At 43.1% G+C, this 23,915-nt stretch overlaps 1 protein-coding gene across 2 annotated transcripts in view; it reads right to left on the bottom strand.

Annotated features, from left to right (window-relative positions):
• Positions 1–23,915, bottom strand: part of NRG3 (neuregulin 3) — a 1,270,498-nt gene that overhangs the window by 116,520 nt on the left and 1,130,063 nt on the right. For both annotated transcript variants that reach the window (XM_073685971.1, XM_073685970.1), the window contains exons 6-7: positions 8,167–8,293; positions 4,907–5,034 (exon numbers count right to left, since the gene is read on the bottom strand). In XM_073685971.1, the coding sequence (XP_073542072.1) occupies positions 4,907–5,034; positions 8,167–8,293 (255 nt within the window). The remainder of the gene's footprint in view (positions 1–4,906; positions 5,035–8,166; positions 8,294–23,915) is intronic.

Genomic DNA, 23,915 nt, shown 5'->3' on the forward strand with positions numbered 1-23,915 from the left:
TGTTAAGCTACTGCGACCTCCACCACTTTTTCAAGGGGCATTGATATTGTCTTTTTATTCCACTACGACCTCGACGTCTCTTCCAAGGGGCATTAAAACGATCTTGTTAAGCTACTGTGACCTCCACCTCTTTTTCAAGGGGCATTGATATTGTCTTTTTATTTCACTGCGACCTCCACGTCTCTTCCAAGGGTCATTAAAAACATTTTGTTAAGCTACTGCGACCTCCACCACTTTTCCCAGGGGCATTAAAACCGTCTTGTTAAGCTACTGCAACCTCCACCACTTTTTCAAGGGGCATTGATATTGTATTTTTATTCCACTGCGACCTCCACGACTCTTCCATGGGGCATTAAAACCGTCTTGTTAAGCTACTGCGACCTCCACCATTCTTCCCAGGGGCATTAAAACCATCTTGTTAAGCTTCTGCGACCTCCACCGCTTTCCTAATGGGCATTAAAACCATCTTGTTAAGCTACTGCAACCTCCCCCACTTTTCAAGGGGCATTGATATTGTCTTTTTATTCCACTGCGACCTCCACGTCTCTTCCAAGGGGCATTAAAACCATCCTGTTAAGCTTCTGCGTCCTCCACCACTTTTCCCAGGGGCATTGATATTGTCTTTTTATTCCACTGTGACCTCCACGTCTCTTCCAAGGGGCATTAAAACGTCTTGTTAAGCTACTGCGACCTCCATGTCTCTTCCAAGGGGCATTAAAACCGTCTTGATAAGCTACTGCAAACTCCACCACTTTTCCCAGGGTCATTAAAACCATCTTGTTAAGCTACTGTGACCTCCAGCTCTTTTCCCAGGGGAATTAAAAAAGTCTTGTTAAGCTACTGCGACCTCCACCACTTTTTCAAGGGGCAATGATATTATTTTTTTATACCACTGCGACCTCCAGGTCTCTTCCAAGGGTCATTAAAACCGTTTTGTTAAGCTACTGCGACCTCCACCACTTTTCCCAGGGGCATTAAAACCGTCTTGTTAAGCTACTGCAACCTCCACCACTTTTTCAAGGGGCATTGATATTGTATTTTTATTCCACTGCGACCTCCACGACTCTTCCATGGGGCATTAAAACCGTCTTGTTAAGCTACTGCGACCTCCACCATTCTTCCCAGGGGCATTAAAACCATCTTGTTAAGCTTGTGCGACCTCCACCGCTTTCCTAATGGGCATTTAAACCATCTTGTTAAGCTACTGCAACCTCCCCCACTTTTCAAGGGGCATTGATATTGTCTTTTTATTCCACTGCGACCTCCACATCTCTTCCAAGGGGCATTAAAACCATTCTGTTAAGCTTCTGCGTCCTCCACCACTTTTCCCAGGGGCATTGATATTGTCTTTTTATTCCACTGTGACCTCCACGTCTCTTCCAAGGGGCATTAAAACGTCTTGTTAAGCTACTGCGACCTCCATGTCTCTTCCAAGGGGCATTAAAACCGTCTTGATAAGCTACTGCAAACTCCACCACTTTTCCCAGGGGCATTAAAACCATCTTGTTAAGCTACTGTGACCTCCAGCTCTTTTCCCAGGGGTATTAAAACAGTCTTGTTAAGCTACTGCGACCTCCACCACTTTTTCAAGGAGCAATGATATTATTTTTTTATACCACTGCGACCTCCAGGTCTCTTGCAAGGGGCATTAAAACACTCTTGTTAAGCTACTGCGACCTCCACCACTTTTCCCAGGGGCATTAAAACCGTCTTGTTAAGCTACTGCGACCTCCACCACTTTTCCCAGGGGCATTGATATTGTCTTTTTATTCCTCTGCGACTTCCACGTCTCTTCTAAGGGGCATTAAAACTGTCTTGTTAAGCTACTGCAACCTCCACGTCTCTTCCAAGGGGCATTAAAACCATCTTGTTAAGCTACTGCGACCTCCACCACTTCTACCAGGGGCATTAAAACCGTCTTGTTAAGCTACTGCGACCTCCACCACTTTTCCCAGGGGCATTGATACTGTCTTTTTATTCCACTGCGACCTTCACCATTCTTCCAAGGGTTCATTAAAACCGTCTTGTTAAGCTACTTCGACCTCCATGTCTCTTCCAAGGGGCATTAAAACCGTCTTGATAAGCTACTGCGAACTCCACCACTTTTCCCAGGGGCATTAAAACCATCTTGTTAAGCTACTGTGACCTCCACCTCTTTTCCCAGGGGCATTAAAACAGTCTTGTTAAGCTACTGCGACCTCCACCACTTTTTCAAGGGGCAATGAAATTATTTTTTTATACAACTGCGACCTCCACGTCTCTTCCAAGGGGCATTAAAACCGTCTTGTTAAGCTACTGCGACCTCCACCACTTTTCCCAGGGGCATTAAAACTGTCTTGTTAAGCTACTGCGACCTCCACCACTTTTCCCAGGGGCATTGATATTGTCTTTTTATTCCTCTGCAACTTCCACGTCTCTTCTAAGGGGCATTAAAACTGTCTTGTTAAGCTACTGCAACCTCCACGTCTCTTCCAAGGGGCATTAAAACCATCTTGTTAAGCTACTGCGACCTCCACCACTTTTCCCAGGGGCACTAAAACCGTCTTGTTAAGCTACTGCGACCTCCACCACTTTTCCTAGGGGCATTGATAGTCTTTTTCTTCCACTGCGACCTCCACCATTCTTCCAAGGGGCATTAAAACCGTCCTGTTAAGCTACTGCGACCTCCACCACGTTCCCCAGGGGCATTAAAACCGTCTTGTTAAGCTACTGGGACCTACACCATCCTTCCAAGGGGCATTAAAACCGTCTTGTTAAGCTACTGCGACCTCCACCACTTTTCCAAGGGGCATTGATATTGTCTTTTTATTCCACTGCGACCTCCTCCCTTCTTCCAACGGGCATTGCATTTCCTCCTAATTTTAGTCAGCTTTTGATTTTCAATGCATAGCCGAACACTAAGGGAGACCCACTCCCCAATAATGGGTAGAAGGTTTTGAGTATGCTGTAATCCATGTCAGTTTCAAGGGGCACAGCAGTTCCTCATAATTTTTGGAAAGCCTTCCATTCACTGCTAAGGCCAACAGTGCACAGGAGACCTAGTTGCTATGAATGGAAAAAATGGTTTAGTTAAGGCCCTCTGACCTCCATGTCACTTCCAAGGGGCATTGGAGTGCCTCAAAACTTTTGTAAGGCATTGCATTCGCTGCATGCCCTATAACTGTGTAGCCGAAACGCCCCTTTTGGTACAGAAACATATCCTACAAGACATGTGTGGTTGACTGGCCTGATATTGATGTGAATGGTCAACGTTCCTCCTGCTCTTTCTCCTTTGCCACCACCTCATCCATCATTCATCACCTGAAGCTTTGTTTTAACGGGAGTCATAGAACTGGGATAGTAGCACGAAAACATCCAGCAATCCTCGGAGGAGGTAGGATATGCGCCAAAACGCTGACCACCTCAGGCCTAGCCGCTACTACATACATGCGCTTGCATTCCAAGAAAACAAAGCAGATGCTAACTTCTATCATCATTATCATGCTCCTCACCTTGGCACTCTCTACTCCCCTGATGGAGAAGCCAGGGCCCGCCGGAGGAGTCTGGTTCTCTGGTGGGCTTGTCCAATGCTGCCATAAAGCAGGCCAGGCTAAGAAAAGTGTGGGGGAAGTATCAAGGAGAAATAGGGGCGGCTGGGGACCGTTTCTGGACACCCGGCCGCCCCCAGGGGGCTGGGGACCGTGTGTGGACTCCCGGCCGCGGGGCGGATGGGGACTGAGTATGGACACTCATCATCCCCTTGGCAGCTGGGGACCGAGTGTGGACACCCGGCCGCCGGGCGGCTGGGGACTGAGTATGGATACCTCGCTGCCGAAGCAGCCATGAGGTAGTGGCCAGCTTTGGCCTCCTCCAAACTAAAAGGCCCCATTTCTTGTGCAAGCAAGCTAGCAGTATGGTATTGCAGCCTGGGGGTGGGTGGGTGGCAGGCTGCATACTTGCGCTTGCATTGCAAGGAATGGGGGAGGTACAATTGAACACTGCCCTGGGACAAGGACTTGCACGGGGATAGTTGCAAGTCTACATATTCTGATGCGGGAAGGATCACTTCTGATGGGCACACTTTTAGGAAGTGACCTGCGTGTCAGAGATGCTTCCGGGGGCCTTCACCATGCTGTTCCCATGTCTTTTCAGCACTGTATGCATGTGTCACACAGCATATGGCCAGATAAGATTGTAAAATGTTAAAATGACATTTCCCGGTGAATGCATTTGTCACGGTTGAAAGCAATTCAAAAGTGCAAAAACGCATAAAAAATGCTACTTGTGAACATAGCCCAAGGTGTGGAGGAGTATTTTTGTTTTTGGTTATTTATTTTACCTTATACACAAGTCTTTACCCTGGAAAGGAAGTTCCTTAACATATTTCGGAAAACCGTTTCAGTTTCGTTTTTGAACGTTTTATTGTGAGCCCGTAAAAGTGGCTTAATACCTCTGACCACATTGTTGACAGCAGTGACCTGGGGGTCAGAAATGCTTCCTGAGGCAATGCCCATGCTGTCCCCATATCTTTTGAGCACTGTCACTATCGTTTTGGGCACTTTTTAGGCTTTCTACAGACTGCCGGGGGTGCCGCCGCAAAAATGCTCGGGTCTCACATAAACTAACATTGGGCTCGTTGCTCGGGTCGAGCACCCGAGTATCACGGTGAGCTCGGCCCGAGCTTCGAGCACCCGAGCATTTTAGTGCTCGCTCAACACTAATGAGCTTGTTAAAATATATAGCAATACCTTTTGTGTTTCTTGTTTACCTTTTCCAGATCCCTAAGTATATCACTTAGATGAAACACAAAGAATACCTCTCAGCGTTATCGCACACTTTTCATCTCTCCCCAATGTAACATTACATGTATTGTCAAACTTAGTAAAGCATCTTAGTCAGTTAAATGCCAATAGACTTTAGTCCTTACCTATGATGCTTTATTGATTGGCTCCCTCTGTCTGATGCTGTGCTGTCTGAGAAGGGTTGTGTTTCTGAAAAACTAGATTCCATTACATTCTCTCTTATAGGCTCTGGATTCCGCTCAGATTTTGAATACTGTAAGTGAATCATTAAAATACATAAGCAGGTTTTTTTGCGAAGTACAAATATCATTAAAAATCAAGTAAGTGGAAAATTAAAGGATACAAGTATTACACAAGATATTAATAAAGTTTTTGCAGCACTTTCCTATTCTACAGAGTACAATGAGTAAAACTAAAGACGTACAATAGCAAACCAATTGACTGCTAACAATAAAACAAAGGGAAGTAAAAGCATGTCACTACATTGAAATATTGTGAAATGTTTCTCAGTCTTGAGAACTTACCACTGACACATCACTATGATAAAGCAATCAACAGTAGTGTTCTCCTTAAGAATGACGTGTAATAAAAACATATAAAGAAAGCAATCATTTTAGTGTGTAATCCTTACACTTTACAGTTTTAAGTATGTAACGTTCCTGTTAAAAATTAATGGAGGAATTACCAGTGCAGGAAAAAAATCGTGCAATGCTACGCAACAAAATAAAAATGTGTAATTTCTCCAAAACAAGCACTAAAGGAGATACCATAGGTCAAGATGTGGTAAGGATTTATAAATTCTAGGAAAATAAGAAAAGATGGAATGGAAAGATGGATGAGTGTAGAGTAGTGGTGGGCGAGTATGTTCAGTTAACCCTTTCGGCGAGTATGCTCGGGCGAGTACCGAGTATCTTCAGCGTGCTCGGGTGTCATGTTTCAGTCACTACGTGCTCATGATTTGAGACTGACAGCTTTAATACATGTGAGGAATGCTTAAGAAACAAGCATTCCTCACATGTATTAAAGCTGTCAAGCAGTCACAATTCATGCACACGGGAGTGATTCCAACATATCACCAAGCACAGTGAAGATACTCGGTACTCGCCCGAGAATACTCGCCGAAAGGGTTAACCGAACATACTCGCTCATCACTAGTGTAGAGGTAAAATAATTTACTTTTATTAATAAACACTTAAAAATAGAGTCCTTTATTCAAAAAGATCTCCCTTAATACCTAAATTGCGCTTCGGAGATACTGAGATATTTGTAAAGGCACACACACAGCTGAGTGTATAGAATATAGGGCTACAACATATTTTATATACAGTGGGGGGAAATAAGTATTTGATACACTGCCGATTTTGCAAGTTTTCCCACCTACAAAGAATGGTGAGGTCTACAATTTTTATCTTAGATACACTTCAACTGTGAGAGACAGAATCTAAAAAAACATTATTTCTGTCTTCTGCCCATTCTTTTTATTGGCTAGATATCTTAATTAAAAAGAATCTGTCAGTATGCGATCCTATGTCTTATTCTAGAGAAATCCAGATTTTTCTTTTATGTAAATGAACTGTTAAAATCTATGTGTCAGATACTGGTCTCTCAGAGTATCTGCGTGTTGTCATTACATGTCTCACACTGGTAACGCCCCCTTCATTTAAAATAAGCTTTTGAGGCAGATTTTCAGGGAGATCCGTGTCTTGCCCAAAGTCTTTAACATCTAATTTACATATAATAAAAATGTGTATTTCTCTGGAACAAGACATCGTATCACACATAATAAAGTATCATTTTATACAACTTTCTATGACCTGCAAATATATGGCTTAAGAGGGTTGATCCTATGGACAGATTCCCTTTAATTAGTCTGTTCTTTTTGTTAATTAGAACATAAGTCTAAAGGGACCCACAAAGTTAATGTTATTGGTAATCCCTTAGCACTGAATTCCAAAATTGAATAAGAGACCTTCTTGAATAAAGGCCACTCTGTTCGGGTCCTTATTAATAAAAGTTATATTTTAATACCTGTATGGTCAGTAATCTTTCCCTTCCATCCCTTCTCTTTTACCCTTTATTCATTAATATTTTTAATTTGTGGTATACCGGGTGATTGTACTGGACAGTAATTTTCCCAGTAATAAGTAGGGTGGTTTGACAATATGTTTTCCAAGATTTGGCAAGTATCCTTTTGCTTTCTTGTATCTCTTTATTAACAAGGTGTTCTTACCACTGAGGACTATGTAATTGAAATAATAACATTGTACTAACATTCTACTTTCGATGTCACATCTAAAACATTTACCAGAATCAGTAGATATTTCTAAAACTGTAAGAAAAACGTTTTACAACATAAAAATTGTACACTTACTATATATTGTTGATCTTCTTTACACTTAATTCCTAATGAAACACTAATGTTGACTTCTTAAGCAGTGACAGGAACTGCTCATAAAGGAACTGTGATGTGCATCATCACAAGTCATGTGCAGGGTATATAGACTGGACTAAGGAGCTGAGCCTGCTCCATATTGGACAGACGCTGTATGTGTTATGCAGCCAGCATCTGCCTTAACAGCAACTAGTAAAAGTAAGCTCTGTTGACTGCTGTTTAACCATTTAAATGCGATCGTCAAAAATGGATATCGACATTTAAATTGCTTGTTTCTCAGTCTGTGTGTGCACCAGATCATATTTGCAATGCAATAACAGGGAGGCTATGGATTATCAAAACATCCAGTGTCCTCCTAAAGGGCCCAGAGGTTGGCCTTTTAGAATCCCTGCAACCAGTTCTCAACCAGACAACAACAGAACACAAGCTGCCATGACCTGCAGCATCTCCAGACTTGTCTCCCAACGAGCACATCTTGGATGTCATTGGTTGGCAATTGCATAGGAAGCTGCCAGTGGTGGTTCTTGATGATTTGTATGTCTAATTGCGTTTAATGTGGTAGAATATTCCCCAGACAACCATTAATAATCTCATTGATAGCAGCCAGTGTGTGTAAGTGTGGGGATTTCGGTGCATGGTATTCATACTCTATACTGAATAGAGATGTTTTTAAAATTTTGTCTTGAATTTTCATCATTTGCATATCATTACAATGTTTATCTATCCTGTTATTTACATTATTCCATGAATTTTACATCTTAGTGTTACATTTTAATGTTGAGGATGACATACAATATATATTATATATAATAAATATGCATACCTATATTTTATTTTAACCTAAAATGCAACAATCCACTGTAATTGATAACCTGCTTCCCATGAAGTGAATTCAAATTAAAATTATTTCTCTATAAAGGACTTACTGTACATGTGCTGACATTTGGACTCAGGTGTAATTTTCAGTTTATGTCACTAATACCAGATACTTACATTATGAAGTTGAACTCTGCTTTCTCCAAAATTCTTTGCTTTTGATATCAGATTAGATGCATGGAGACTATAATTTTTCCCACTTTGTGCATCTTTCAACTGCTCCTGAATTATTTTTGTTTGCCTTCTAAATATAAAACAGAACAAAAATTACTATATGCTTCCATAAACACAATTTAAATATATACAATTATATATACATACATATCGTATTTTTCGGACCATAAGACGCACTTTTATTCCCAAATATTTGGGAGGAAAATGGGGGGTGCGTCTTACGGTCCGAAAGTTATCTGTGGTGGTGGTGGTAAAGTGAGATCGCAGGGTCCTCCAGGAACGCGGTGGTGGTAGCGGCGGCATCAGCAGTATAGGTGAAGCAGAGCGGCTGGGACGGTACCTGTGCCTGGCCAGTACTGGGGCCGTGGCTGGTGTCAGGCTGTGAGCGGCGTTGGGCGGCGAAGCAGTGAGGCCTGCGCAGGATTCTGGTGTGCGCGGCCATCTTCCTAGAGCTGTGATCTGCAGGAAAATGGCCGCCCGACCTGGCGCATGCGCGAACCGGTGGCTCCAGTGGGCATTATCCTGTAGATCACAGCTCTTGGAAGATGGCCTCAAACACTGGAAACCTTCGCAGGCTGCACTGCTTCGCCGCCCAACGCTGATCACAGCCCGGCACAGACTGCAGCCAGGTACAAGCCCCAGCCCAAGGCCCCAGCCCAAGGCCCCAGTCTCAGCCAGAGGCCCCAGCCCGAGACCCCGGCCTCAGCCAGAGACTCCAGCCTCAGCCAGAGGCCCTGGCCCTAGCCAGAGGCCTTGACATCAGCCCCAGCCTCAGCCCCAGCCAGAGGCCCCGGCATGGACCTCAGCCAGAGGCCCTGGCATAGGCTCCAGCCCCAGCCAGAGGCCTCAGCCCCAGCCAGAGGCCCCTGACTCAGCCCCAGCCAGAGGCCTCCACACAGGAACAGGTCAGGCTAAGGGCCTCAGCCAGGCACAGGCCCCGGCCCGGCACAGGCTCCACCACATCTGACCTCTTCTACTGCAGTTGTCGACTTCCTTAGGGACCCTGCCTCCAGTGACCCGCACTCCACTGCCCCCAGGTAAAATACCTTAGCTATTCAGACTATAAGATGGTCCGGTGTGTCTTATAGTCCAAAAATCCTGTATATATATACCCACCCACTAAAATGGAATTTTACCCATCCACCATGTACAGTTGTACAAAGTGAAAGTTCTGGAGTGGCCATCTCAGTCTCCTGACCTCAATATCATTGAGCCACTCTGGGGAGAAATCAAGCGCGCAGTTCATGCTAGACAGCCCAGGAATTTACAGGAACTGGAGGCTTTTTGCCAAGAAGAATGGGCAGCTTTACCATATGGCAAAATAAAGAACCTCATCCACAACTGCCACAAAAGACTTCAAGCTGTCATTGATGTTAGAGGGAGCAATACACCGTATTAAGAACTGGGGTATGTGAACTTTTGATCAGGGTCATTTGGATGTTTTTGGTTGTCAGTAAGATTTAAAAAGAGAAAAAACAGTAGTTTGACAATAAATGGCTTCACCCAACCAATTAACATGAGTGGAGAAAAAGTTTTATTCTTTTCATTCATATTCTCTGAAACAAGACTAAGTAAGGAAAAATGTTGCCGGGGTTTGTAAACTTTTGAGCACAACTGTATATATACACATCTATAATATAACGGCAGAAGCGTGTCTCTGTCCAAAGCCTCGATAGACTGCGCATGCGTGACGCGCAGTCTGGCTCCAGACAGAAGACCTGCATCCAGCCGTTACAGGTAAGACGGCCACTGCTATGGGGCCCGGAGTGGGAATGAGGAGGATAGGTGAGTAGGAGGTTGCGCCAGCAGAGGAGCGGGTTGCGGCAGTGGAGGAGCGGAGCACACTACCACGTGTGCCCGCTGCTAAAGGGACATGAATATTCCCTCTGAGGCCACTCCCATGGGCGTGGAGAAGACGGAATATTCAGTCTCTTTAGTAGCGGCCACGGAGAAGCGCTGAGCCCCGGCTCCTGCTGTCAGTGGCCGACGCTAAAAAGAAAGCAAATTCACGCTTCTCCACGCCCATAGTCCCCGCATGGAGAAGCGTGAATGTGCTGGCAGCAGCTCACCTCGGCTTCTGAGAGCGCGCGCAGCTCAGATGCCGACATGAGCTGCTGCAGACAGGACACAGCGCAGGAGGAGAGGTGAGGAAGGAAGGTGTTTATTGTTTTATGTGTGCAGTGATTGGGGGGATGAGGAAACCACACATACCAGGAATGGGGGATTGAGGAGGCCACGCATACCACGAATGGGGGATTGAGGAGGCCACACATACCAGGAATGGGGGATTGAGGAGGCCACACATACCAGGGATGGGGGATTGAGGAGGCCACACATACCAGGGATGGGGGATTGAGGAGGCCACACATACCAGGAATGGGGGATTGAGGAGGCCACACATACCAGGGATGGGGGATTGAGGAGGCCACACATACCAGGAATGGGGGATTGAGGAGGCCACACATACCAGGAATGGGGGATTGAGGAGGCCACACATACCAGGAATGGGGGATTGAGGAGGCCACACATACCAGGGATGGGGGATTGAGGAGGCCACACATACCAGGAATGGGGGATTGAGGAGGCCACACATACCAGGGATGGGGGATTGAGGAGGCCACACATAACAGGAATGGGGGATTGAGGAGGCCACACATACCAGGATTGGGGGATTGAGGAGGCCACACATACCAGGAATGGGGGATTGAGGAGGCCACACATACCAGGGATGGGGGATTGAGGAGGCCACACATACCAGGGATTAGGGGATTGAGGGGGCCACACATACCAGGGATGGGGGATTGAGGAGGCCACACATACCAGGGATTAGGGGATTGAGGAGGCCACACATACCAGGAATGGGGGATTGAGGAGGGCACACATACCAGGAATGGGGGATTGTGGAGGTCACACATACCAGGGATGGGGGATTGAGGAGGCCACACATAACTGAAATGGGGGATTGTGGAGGCCACACATACCAGGAATTGGGTATTGTGGAGGCCACACATACCAGGAATGGGGGATTGAGGAGGCCACACATACCAGGGATTAGGGGATTGTGGAGGCCACATGTACCAGGGATTAGGGGATTGAGGAGGCCACACATACCAGGATACTTGGATTGAGGAGGCCACACATACCAGGAATGGGGGAATGTGGAGGCAACACATACCAGGAATGGGGGGTTGAGGAGGCCACACATACCAGGATTGGGGGGTTGAGGAGGCCACACATACCAGGATTGGGGGGGTGAGGGGTGCCACGCATACCAGGATTTGGGGGGTGAGGGGTGCCACGCATACCGGGATTGGGGGTGAGGGGTGCCACGCATACCGGGATTGGGAGTGAGGGATAGGGTGCCATGCATACGAGGATGAGGGATACCATACGCACCAGGATAGGAATGAGGGGTGCCACGCATACCAGGATTGGGGATGAGGGGAGCCACGCATACCGGAAATGGGGATGAGGGGAGCCACGCATACCAGAAATGGGGATGAGGGGAGCCACGCATACCGGAAATGGGAATGAGGGGAGCCACACATACCGGAAATGGGGATGAGGGGAGCCACGCATACCGGAAATGGGGATGAGGGGAGCCACGCATACCGGAAATGGGGATGAGGGGAGCCACGCATACCGGAAATGGGGATGAGGGGAGCCACCCATACCGGAAATGGGGATGAGGGGAGCCCCGCATACCGGAAATGGGGATGAGGGGAGCCACGCATACCGGGAAATGGGGATGAGGGGAGCCACTCATACCGGGATCAGGGATGAGGGGAGCCACGCATACCGGGATCGGGGATGAGGGGAGCCACGCATACCGGGATCGGGGATGAGGGGAGCCACGCATATCGGGATCGGGGATGAGGGGAGCCACGCATACCGGGATCGGGGATGAGGGGAGCCACGCATACCGGGATTGGGGATGAGGGGAGCCACGCATACCGGGATCGGGGATGAGGGGAGCCATGCATACCGGGATCGGGGATAAGGAGAGCCACGCATACCGGGATTGGATGGTGGGGACTGGATGGGGACAGCACATACCAGCATGGGAGACCATATACTAATAAAAATGCTCGCCAGCCGGGTGTAGAATGGGTGGTTCAATAGCTAGTACAGTATATATACAGTACAGACCAAAAGTTTAGATAAACCTTCTCATTTAAAGATTTTTCTGTATTTTCATGACTATGAAAATTGTACATTCATACTGAAGGCATCAAAACTATGAATTAACACATGTGGAATTATATACTTAATAAAAAAGTGTGATACAACTGAAAATATGTCTTGTTCTAGGTTCTTCAAAGTAGCCACCTTTTGCTTTGATGACTGCTTTGCACACTCTTGGCATTCTCTTGATGAGCTTCAAGAGGTAGTCAACGGAAATGGTTTTCACTTCACAGGTGTGCCCTGTCAGGTTTAATAAATGGCATTTCTTGCCTTATAAATGGGGTTGGGACCATCAGTTGTGTTGTGCAGAAGTCAGGTGGATACACAGGTGATAGTCCTACTGAATAGACTATTAGAATTTGTACTATGGCAAGAAAAAAGCAGCTAAGTAAATAAAAACGAGAGGCCATCATTACTTTAAGAAATGAAGGTCAGTCAGTCCGAAAAATTGGGAAAACTTTGAAAGCGTCCCCAAGTGCAGTTGCAAAAACCATCAAGCGCTACAAAGAAACTGGCTCACTTGAGGACCGCCCCAGGAAAGGAAGACCAAGAGTCACCTCTGCTTCTGAGGATAAATTTATCTGAGTCACCAGCCTCAGAATTCGCAGGTTAACAGCAGCTCAGATTAGAGACCAGGTCAATGCCACACAGAGTTCTAGCAGCAGACACATCTCTTCAGCAACTGTTAAGAGGAGACTTTGTGCAGCAGGCCTTCGTGGTAAAATAGTTGCTAGGTAACCACTGCTAAGGACAGGCAACAAGCAGAAGAGACTTGTTTGGGATAAAGAACACAAGGAATGGACATTAGACCAGTGGAAATCTGTGCTTTGGTCTGATGAGTCCAAATTTGAGATCTTTGGTTCCAACCACCATGTCTTTGTGCGACGCAGAAAAGGTGAACGGATGGACTCTACATGCCTGGTTCCCTCTGTGAAGTATGAAGGAGGAGGTGTGAAGGTGTGGGGGTGCTTTGCTTATGACACTGTTGGGGATTTATTCAAAATTGATGGCTACCACGCATCTTGCAGCGGCATGCTATTCCATCCGGTTTGCATTTAGTTGTACTATCATTTATTTTTCAACATCACAATGACACCAAACACACCTACAGACTGTGTAAGGGCTATTTGACCAAGAATGAGAGAGATGGGGTGCTATGCCATATGACCTGGCCTCCAAAGTCACCAGACCTGAACCCAATCGAGATGGTTTGGGGTGAGCTGGACCGCAGAGTGAAGGCAAAAGGGCCGAAAAGTGCTAAGCATCTCTGGGAACTCCTTCATGATTGTTGGAAGACCATTTCCGGTGACTACCTCTTGAAGCTCATCAAGAGAATGGCAAGAGTATGCAAAGCAGTCATCAAAGCAAAAGGTGGCTACTTTGAAGAACTTAGAATATAAGACATATTCTCAGTTGTTTCACACTTTTTTGTTAAGCATATAATTCCACATGTGTTAATTCATAGTTTTGATGCCTTCAGTGTGAATGTACAATTTTCATAGTCATGAAAATACAGAAAAATCTTTAAATGAGAAGGTGTGTCCAAACTTTTGATCTGTACTGTACCCATCGTCAAAGACTTTAAAACTACTGAAAGGTGAAGTTCATTAATTTCATTATCTCAGTGCAGAGTCAACTTTCAAGAAGTGCTCTGGAAAATGTTTTACTGGTTCTGGAATTTCAGTTGATATTTCTTTGACAAATACAACTTGAATAAACATTTTTACAGACCTACTGTAGAACACAACTTCATAGCAATAATATTCCCTAATGGAAGTTGTCTCTTTTAGTAAAAAAAAAAAAAAAAATTGTGATGATAAACTGCAATGGTTGAAGGAACATAACAAAAAGTTGAAGATTTAACTTGCCTTTGGTCTTAAAATTCCTCAGATATGATCAAGCATCTGTGGCATGTGCTGGAAAACTAACAACTTATATGAGTCCATGAGTCAATAAGTCAGCTCTGTTTAGAACAGTGTTTTCCAAGTTCCAGTCCTCGCGGCCCCCAACAGATCACATTTTCATGATTTCCTTAGCATTGCACAGGTGATGGAATTATTATTAAGGCATCAGACATGGCCACATGTTCACTCACCTGAGCAATACTAAGAAAATCCTGAAAATCTGATGTTTTGGGGGATCGTGAGGATGGGGTTTGGGAAACACTGGTTTAGAGAATATGAAGTGGAATTTCACAAATTTAGATTTTTTTTGCTATGGATAATTATTAGTGTTTATACGATATAACAATATGTACCTAAACATATGTAACCTCAACTCTTCCCTCTTCACCAGTTTTTGTTTTTATGTTTTTTTTCTCTTCCTTTTTAAATAGTCATAGTTTTTTTATATTTTGCTCTGACAGACATTTCAGAGATGTTTTTTACAGGACAAGATGTACTTTTGAATCACATCATTCATTTTACCATAGAGACTTAGGAATAATACAAAAAAAAAGTGAAATGAAATGGTGGAAAAACACAATTCTGCCATAGTTTTTGAGCTTTATTTTTTAATTTATACAGTAAAAAATGTCCTGAAATCTTGATTCTCTATTTCAGTATGATTATGGAGATAACAAACTTGTATAGTTTTTTTATTATTATTTTATTGGCTTAAAAAATTCAGAATTAAAAAAAAAAAAAATAGATTTCCAAGACCTGTAACTTACTTATATTTTCATGCAAATTGTCTCTACAGATAGTAAGAGGACTAGAACTCTAGTGCCACCTATTGGAAGTAGCATTTCCTAAAAGTTAATATCAATGCTTTAATCAGCCTTGCAATAAAACGTAGAATAAAAGCTAAACCAGAATCTCAATTTGCAGACACGGTGCTTCAGGGTGCTACCCCTCATCAGTGCAAAGTGAGGGATCTGGTTTGGCTAGGTGAGAGGATTGATACTTCTAATAGGTGGCACTAGAGTTCTAGTCCTCTTCCTCTCTGAAGAGGCAATTTGCATATTTAATTTCACAGAGGAGCATTGCAAGGCTTAAAAGTCTCCTCACATAGGCATGTCAGGCTTGACATGTCACTTTCTACAAATAGAAATGTTACCCCTTGGATCCTGGTCAGACACCTCTCACCTGGTCAAAACAGATCTCACATTTTGCAATGATGAGGGGCAGCACACTGAAACACAGTGTCTGTAAATTGAGATTCTGGTTTGGCTTTTATCCTAAGTCTTGTGCCAAGGTTTGTTAAAGGGTCGATATTACCTTTTAGGATTGCTACTTCTAATTGGTGGCACTAGAGTTCTAGTCCTTTTCCTCCCTGAATAGGCTATTTACATATTTCATTTCCCAGAAGAGCATTGCAAGGCTTAAAAGATTCCTCACATTGGCATGCCAGGCTTAGCATGTCACTCTCCACAAGGAGAAACGTTACCCATTGGATCTTATATCATCATCAAAAAAACTGTGTTGGGGATTGTTTTTTGCATAATGAGTTGTTTCAATACATACAGTTTTGGAGTAAATATTATGATTTAATCGCTTCTTATTGCATTTTTAGCGTTATTACAGTAACGAAAAAATGCAATTCTGGTGTTTTGATTTTTTTTCTAGTTACGATATTTATTGATTGAGCTTAAGTCATTTTATATTCTGATAAATCAAACTTTGATGTATGCACTGATGCCAAATATGTGTATTTTTTAAATTTCTTTATTGTTAACTGAGGAAAAGAGTGTTAATTCAAATTTTTATATTTTTATTATTTTGTATTATTTTGAAAACTTTTTTTTTCTATTGTTTACATTATTTGTTAGTCCTCTTTGGTTACTTGAACCTGCGATAATCTGATCGCTTGAACATTATACAGCAATACTGCAGTATTGCATTTATTATATTACAGTATTGCTGTATATAGTGAAAATGACAGGTTCCTATGAAACCCAGCCACAAGCTAGCCATCACAAGACATCACATGACAGGCATGGGGACATCCAGCAGCTTATCGGCTCTTACTTAGGGGAGCAGCGGGAATAAAAGAAGATCAAAAGCTGGCCACTTCTGACCTGTTGACAGATCCTCTTTAACCACTTCAACCCCCAAGCCTGTTTTCACCTTCATGACCAGGCCAAATTTTACAATTCTGACCACTGTCACTTTATGAGGTAATAACTCTGGAACGCTTCAACAGATCTTACAGATTCTGAGAATATTTTTTTGTGACATTGTTTTTCATGAAAGTAGTAAAATTTGTTCAATATCACTTGCGTTTATATGTGAAAAAAATGGAAATTTGGCAATAATTTTGAAAATTTCACAATTTTCAAACTTCTAATTTAACCAGAGTGTAGTGTCTCACAAAATAGTTAATAAATAACATTTTCCACATGTCTACTTTGCGTCTTCGCAATTTTTAAAACATAACTTTTTTTGCTAGGAAGTTTGAAGGTTTAAAAGTTAATCAGCAATTTCTAATTTTTCCAACAAAATTTTACAAAACCATTTTTTTAGGGACCACATCCCATTTGAAGTGACTTTAGGGGGGCCTATATAACAGAAAATTCCCAAAAGTGACACCATTTTAAAAACTGTACCTCTCAAATTCCTCAAAAACATTTTCAGAAAGTTTATTAATCCTTCAAGTGCTTCAGAATAATTAATGCAATGTAAAAAGAAAAAAAGTAACATTTTACTTTTTTTCTCTAAAATGTTAATTTAACACCACATTTTTTAATTTTCTCAAGGGTAACAGGAGAAAATGGACCCTAAAATGTTGTGTGCAACTTCTCCTTCATAATTTTTTTATCACAAAATTGGCTGGAATTAATGGAAGCCATGTCGCATTTGGGGAGCCCCTAATATGTCTAAACAGTGGAAACTCCCCATAAGTGACATCATTTTGGAAAGTAGACCCTTAAGGAATTTATCTAGACTAGTGGTGAGCAATTTAAACCCTCAGGTGCTTCATAGAAGTTTATAATGTTGAGCTGTAAAAATGAAAACTGTTATTTTTCCTCAAAAAATTTTTTTTTGCGCCATTTGGAGCAATATGGATCATGAAATTTGTTGTGCAATTTCTCCTGAGTATATCGATACCCCATATATGGTCAAAGACTACTTTTGAGGCACAGTGCAAAGCTCAGAAAGGAAGAAACGCCATATTGGAGTTCAGCTTTTTACTGGAATGGTTTGAATGTGCCATGTCACATTGGCAGAGTCCCTGAGGTACCAGAAGAGCAGAAATGCCCCATAAGTGATGTCCTTTAACAAACTGCAGCTCTAAATAAATTCATTCAAGGGTTTAGTGAGCATGTTGACAACACATGTGACTCACAGAAATTTAAACTATTGGGCGGTGAAGAAAGTATATTTTCAACTTTACCCTAAAATGTTGTTTTAGCCCCAAATTTTTAATATTTATAAGGGCAAATAGGAAAAAATGGACCTTTCGGTTTGTCAATTTCTCCTTAACTTAGTACTTATTTTACTGCTACCGTTTGCCGGTACCATGACCCACTGGGAGGGCTCCCGAGGTGCCAGAACAGCAGAACCCCCATAAGTGATGCCATTTTACGATCTACACCTCACAATAAATTAATCTAAGGGTTCAGTAAACATATTGCCACCACGGGTTTGTCGCAGAGTTTTATACCATTGGGCAGTGAAGAAAAAAAAATTACAGTTTTGCCACAAAAAATTAATTTAGCTCCAGATTTTATATTTTCACAAGGGGAAATGAGTAAAAATGGCACCAAAATTTGTCACACAATTTATGCTGAACATAGAAATGCCCCATATGTGGCTGTACAGTAGTTCTTAGCCACACAGCCAAACTTGGGAGGGACGGAGCGCTATTTGCCTCCTGGAGCTCAGATTTTCCTAGAATAGTTTGCAAACTCCATATAAAGAGCCTCTAAGTGCTAAAAGAGCAGAATACCCCCTCAAGTCACCCAATTTTGGAAATGTTATCCCTTTGAATATTTATCTACAGATGTAGTCATGATTGGACTCCATGGGTGTTTTTCAGAGACAAGCAGAAGTGGATGTTGCTGAGTAAAAATTACCAATCTACTATTGTAGTGCCTGTACATTGTAGTGCCCAGTATGTTTTAGTGCTCAGTAAGTTATGCCATGCTTGTGCTTCTGGAGATATGCACCCAAAAATTAGGCAGGCTCTCATCGCTACAGAAATGGCATACATGTGGATGCTAAATGTGGTTTAGGCACACTGTGAGGATCAGAAAGAAGGGGGGATTTGGATTTTTTCGGTGGGTGAAGAGTCATAGCACTTTTCCAGAGCCTTTGTACTACCAGTAACATGGAAGCCCTCTATATTTCCATTAACAGATAATGGACCTGAGTGGGGACTTGCTTTTTTTGTGGATTGAGTTGAAGCTTTTATTGGGAACATTTTACATAACATTTGGGATCACATTTATCCTTTGCCCTACACTAACCACTTACATAGGGGTTTACATCTAAATCTCCGAATAATGTGATTCAGATGAAACCTTGGAGGGATCCATTCACTATAATGAGGAGGCAGAGTTACCCTGGACTCCATCTGGCCTCTGTTCCATGGTGTCCTTCTTATCCAAGGTGCACAAAACTGTGGCCAACCGCACATTTATGCGCGCCTAAAAAGATGGACACCATCGGTTCATAGGTCAGATGGTGTCCACAGTGTCTCCAACTACCTCATAATAGTGAATCTTCAATCGGGGATTCCGTCTGAATCACATATTTCAGAGATTTACACAGAAACCCCGATGTAAGCTCTCAGCTTAGAGCGCAGGATAATTGTATATGGTAAAATTGATAAGGCAGCTTTATTCTTTGGGTCAGTATGATTACAGTGATAACTCATTTATATCTTTTTTTTATTTTTTGGCATTTTTACACTACAGAAACTATTGTATAGAAAAAAATAATTATTTTTGCATTTTTTTATTCTGAGAGCTATAACTTTTATATTTTTCTGCTGATGGAGCTGTATAGTGGCTTGTTTTTTTGTGGGACAAGATGCCATTTTCAAAAATAAAATTTTCAAATACATTCATCTCTTTGATCGTGTTTCATTCCATTTTTTGCTTGGCGATATGTTTAAAAAGCATCATTTTTGCCTCTTTTTTTTCTACCGTGCTCACTGAAGGGGTTAACTAATGTGACATTTTTATAGCTTGGGTCGTTACGGATGCAGTGATAAAAATATATGTGCTGTTTTGTTTATTTTTTTCATAAAAATATTTATTTATGGGTACAATATATATATATGCACCTGGGAGCCGGGTTACAGGTAGTTGAGAGAGTTGGGCGGGTCTAGATACCCACATACCTCACCTCTGGGTGTGGTAAACAGCCAATAAAATGAAGGCTGTTGTTTGGCACATAATCTGTGTGTCTGGAGGGAGAAGGCCTTCTGTGTGTGGTTGTCTCCAGACTGGGCCATGTACTGGATGCTTGTCAGCCTGTGTGACCATAGTGCTGGTTAACCAGAGTCTTTGCTAAACGGACTGTTTTTTTTGTTTTTGCCTGCACTAAACGCTGTTTTTTTGCGTTTTTTGCTTTGGATTGGTTTATGAAGCTAATAAACCGTTATGGACATTTAAAGGAACATGCCTCCTGTTTGCCTCCCATTGGACCCAAGTGAGTATGATCCCTACAATGTACACACAAACACGCATACATATATACAAATACACATATATATATAAATAAATATATATATATACACATTGAAGGAAATAATTATTTGATCCCTTGCTGTTTTTGTAAGTTTGCCCACTGACAAAGACATGAACAGTCTCTACAATTTTAAGGGTAGGTTAATTTTAATATTGAGATGGAATAGCCAAAAAAATCAAGAAAATTACACTGTAAAAATTAGATAAATTTATTTGCATTTTGCAGTGAGAAATAAATATTTGACTCCTTTGGCAAACAACACTTAATACTTGGTGGCAAAACCCTTGCTGGCAAGCAAAGCAGTCAGACGTTTTTGGTAGTTGATGATTAGAGATGAGCGGTGTTCGACTCGAGCTGTTCGCCAATCTCAAATTCGAGCTGTTTTGGGCGGTGTTCGAGCCGTTCGGCGAACACAAACGATTTGAAAAAAATTTGGCTGTTCGAGGTTATGTTCGATAACTGTTCGTGCACCAAAATCATAACTGGATTTTTTCTCAGTAATGCTGAATATTAATGTTAATACGCAGTTTGAGTGTACAGCGGGGCGGGGGGAGGGGCAGGGGATGGATCTCTGCAGAAATAATGAAGATCTCCATTCTTTTTTCTCTTTCCCGCATTTACAGTGGGAGGTGCAATCTGTCAGCCTATCAGCAGCGCACACACGGAGCGAACTGCTTTTTTCACACCAGCAAGGGCATGTGCCATTGGCAGTGTATGTCACATGTCCTTGCCCTATAAGACCCAGCCATTTTCCCCGTCGCCACCATTTTCTCACTGCTGCAGCTGCGTGGTAGAAGTCACCGCTGTTGCTGTGCACGCTATACTTTGTTAATTTCCAGCCAATTTTCGCACAAATCTACAGATAGTTTGGGAGTAGGGAATAGTTGTGATTGCAGTCCTTTTAAGGACTAGGTTACATCATTTCCTACGACTTTTATCAGGCAGGTCTGTGCTCTTAAATAGATAGGTTGGGAGTAAAGACTAATTGTAATTGCAGCCCTTTTCAGGGCTAGGTTGCGTCAGTTCCTATCACTTTTTGCAAGGCAGGTCTGTGCCAGTGCTGTGCAAGTTATTTTCACAGCATTTGGCTAAATCTAGCAAAGCAAATCCATTTTGTCCTCTTGCAGTGTGTGTTAGTCAGTGGAGTAGCATATCTTTGTTGCAAGCTACACCACCTGTGTATAGAATACAAATTTTTTTACTGCACCTAGTGAAATAAAACCTTTTGGGCATAGCATCATCCTATTAGTCCATCTATACTAACCTCCATTAGGTTGCAAATTCAATATAATTTTTTTCTGCATCTAGCTCTGAAAAAATATTTCGCTTCTAGCAGTGTGTGGGACTTGTTCTATTACTCCATCTATACTAACCTCCAGCAGGTTGCAAATTCAATATAATTTTTTTCTGCATCTAGCTCTGAAAAAATATTTTGGCTTATAGCAGTGTGTGGGACTTGTTCTATTAGTCCATCTATACTAACCTCCATCAGGTTGCAAATTCAAAACAATTTTTATCTGCATCTAGCTCTGAAAAAATAATTCGGCTTCTAGCAGTGTGTGGGACTTGTTCTATTAGTCCATCTATACTAACCTCCATCAGGTTGCAAATTCAATATAATTTTTTTCTGCATCTAGCTATGAAAAAATATTTCGGCTTCTAGCAGTGTGTGGGACTTCTTCTATTAGTCCATCTATACTAACCTCCATCAGGTTGCAAATTCAATATAATTTTTTTCTGCATCTAGCTCTGAAAAAATATTTTGGCTTTTAGCAGTGTGTGGGACTTGTTCTATTAGTCCATCTATACTAACCTCCAGCAGGTTGCAAATTCAAAATAATTTTTATCTGCATCTAACCCAGCCAATACTTTTGGGCTAATACCACAGTTTGGCCACTCAGCTATGCTCGGTTCCCATCCATTGTTTTTTGTGCAAACACCTCCAGAGTTGTGAATTAGTTAACCACCAAAATGAGTGGAAAAAGGCCTGCTGTTGGTGGAAAGGGGAATTGGCGTGTTGGGACGGGAAAAAAGGTTGTGTCCATGGGGTAGGTGTTAAAGCAACAGTAACATCTGCAGAAGAAAGACCATCTTCCAGCAAAACTAAGATGTCTACTTCTTTTAGAGGACAATGGAATAAGATCCCTTTCTTACGGCAACGCCAATCGCTACAAATTCCAGATCAGGCACAAAAACAGCAGGTGCTTCCACGGATATCAAGTGCTCCTTTAATTGGGCTCTCCTCCACCTCAACTTCAACATCACAAATACTCCAGTCCTTAGAGGTGTCACCCCAATCGCACTTGCTTCCTCACAGCTCCCAAGTCTCCAGCTGCCCGTCTGAGTATGGGGTAGAACAGATGGTTGAGTCTGCAGAGCTGTGTACTCATACTATAGCCTGGGAATCAGAGGTCAGCTCCAGAACTTCTGTGAATCCAGACGAGGAAATGATCTGCACTGAAGCCCAGAATCTTTATGAGTCAGATCCAGGACCAGACGCAGAAGGTTCTGACCATAATGTAGACCCTCGTTCCCAAAGTGTAACTCCTGTTGGTGGAGACAATGAGGAAGATGATGATGAGACTCAAATACCTGATTGGAGCGACAACTTTAGTTTTTTGTCAGGGCAGGAAGAGGTTGGCTCTGAGGACGACGGGTGTGATAACACACAGGGTGATGATGACGAGGTTGGAGATCCCACTTACTGTCAACTAGTGTTGAGCCACCCCCGTAGTGTTCGAGTTCGGTTCGGTTCGTCGAACACCCGTGTGTTCGCCGAACTGTTCGTCGAACTGTTCGTCGAACACCTTCGAACACCGTTAAAACCAATGGCAGGCAAACAAAAACACATAGAAACACATAGAAAACACCTTCAAAGGTGTCCAAAAGCTGACAAACTGCTCAGAAGACACAACTAACACATGGAAAAGTGACAAGTACATATAGTCATGCGAAAAGAAAAGAGGTGGAGGAGTAAAAGGAGGGGGAGACACAGATATAGGCATGTCATGCCCTTCTAAAATCCAAAAAGTGAGAAGCCGACATGTTCAGTCCGCTCCTGCCCGTGCCACCTCCGCATCGCCGGGTTTGTGCCAGAGCCGCGGTGAACCCTGACGGCCAGCCCCCCTCTCCCAATACTGGTGCCTGTCCGCTGGTGGGTCGAGCGAGCCCCCCTGTGGTGGAGGCAGCTCTAAGCTTTTTAATTTAAATTGTCTCTCTAATTTGAATGAATACACTTTAAATCCATTTACAAAGATCTATTGGAGGGCAAGTCTCATGCCAGCAGCCGCGTAATTCCAGCTCCAGTAGCGTCCACTAAAGCTGCTGCAGTTAAAAAGCTTTTATAAGGATCGAGCTCGGCTGTCTACCGCAAGGCATCCTACTGCCAGTCCCAGCCCCTATGCCTTGGGGTGCCTCCTGATGCTCTTCACTGAGTATCCCGTGGTCCCGAAGCATTTCCTTTGAAAAAATTAAGTGTCCAAACTACAGGTGGTGTAGCTTGCTTAACAGCCGGGATAATCCGCTGACTAGCAGACACTGCTACTAGGCACAAAGTATTTCCTAGGCTAGATGCAGTTAAAAATTTGTAATTAGATACTCTCGTTGGATGCTGAGAAAGAATTCCATAGAGTCTCCTGGCACGCCATATATGATTCTCTTAAAAAGCTTGGGGTAGGGGTCTAGGGGACCCTTTTATAGCCAAAATCACGGCCCTGTATCGCAATACGTCACCTAGGCTGAAGATAAATGGAACTGTAGCACCCTGAGGGCTCGGTTGCTACAGAGGTATTGCACCTCACCCAGAGGTGTGATATCTCACTCTCAGGTAAGGATGTAGTGTGGATCAGGACCCGACACCTGCATGCATTA

The sequence above is a fragment of the Phyllobates terribilis genome, unplaced genomic scaffold (assembly GCF_046119375.1).
Source record: "Phyllobates terribilis strain yellow unplaced genomic scaffold, ASM4611937v1 Scaffold_5__5_contigs__length_657084704, whole genome shotgun sequence".
Classification (NCBI taxonomy): Eukaryota; Metazoa; Chordata; class Amphibia; order Anura; family Dendrobatidae; genus Phyllobates; species Phyllobates terribilis.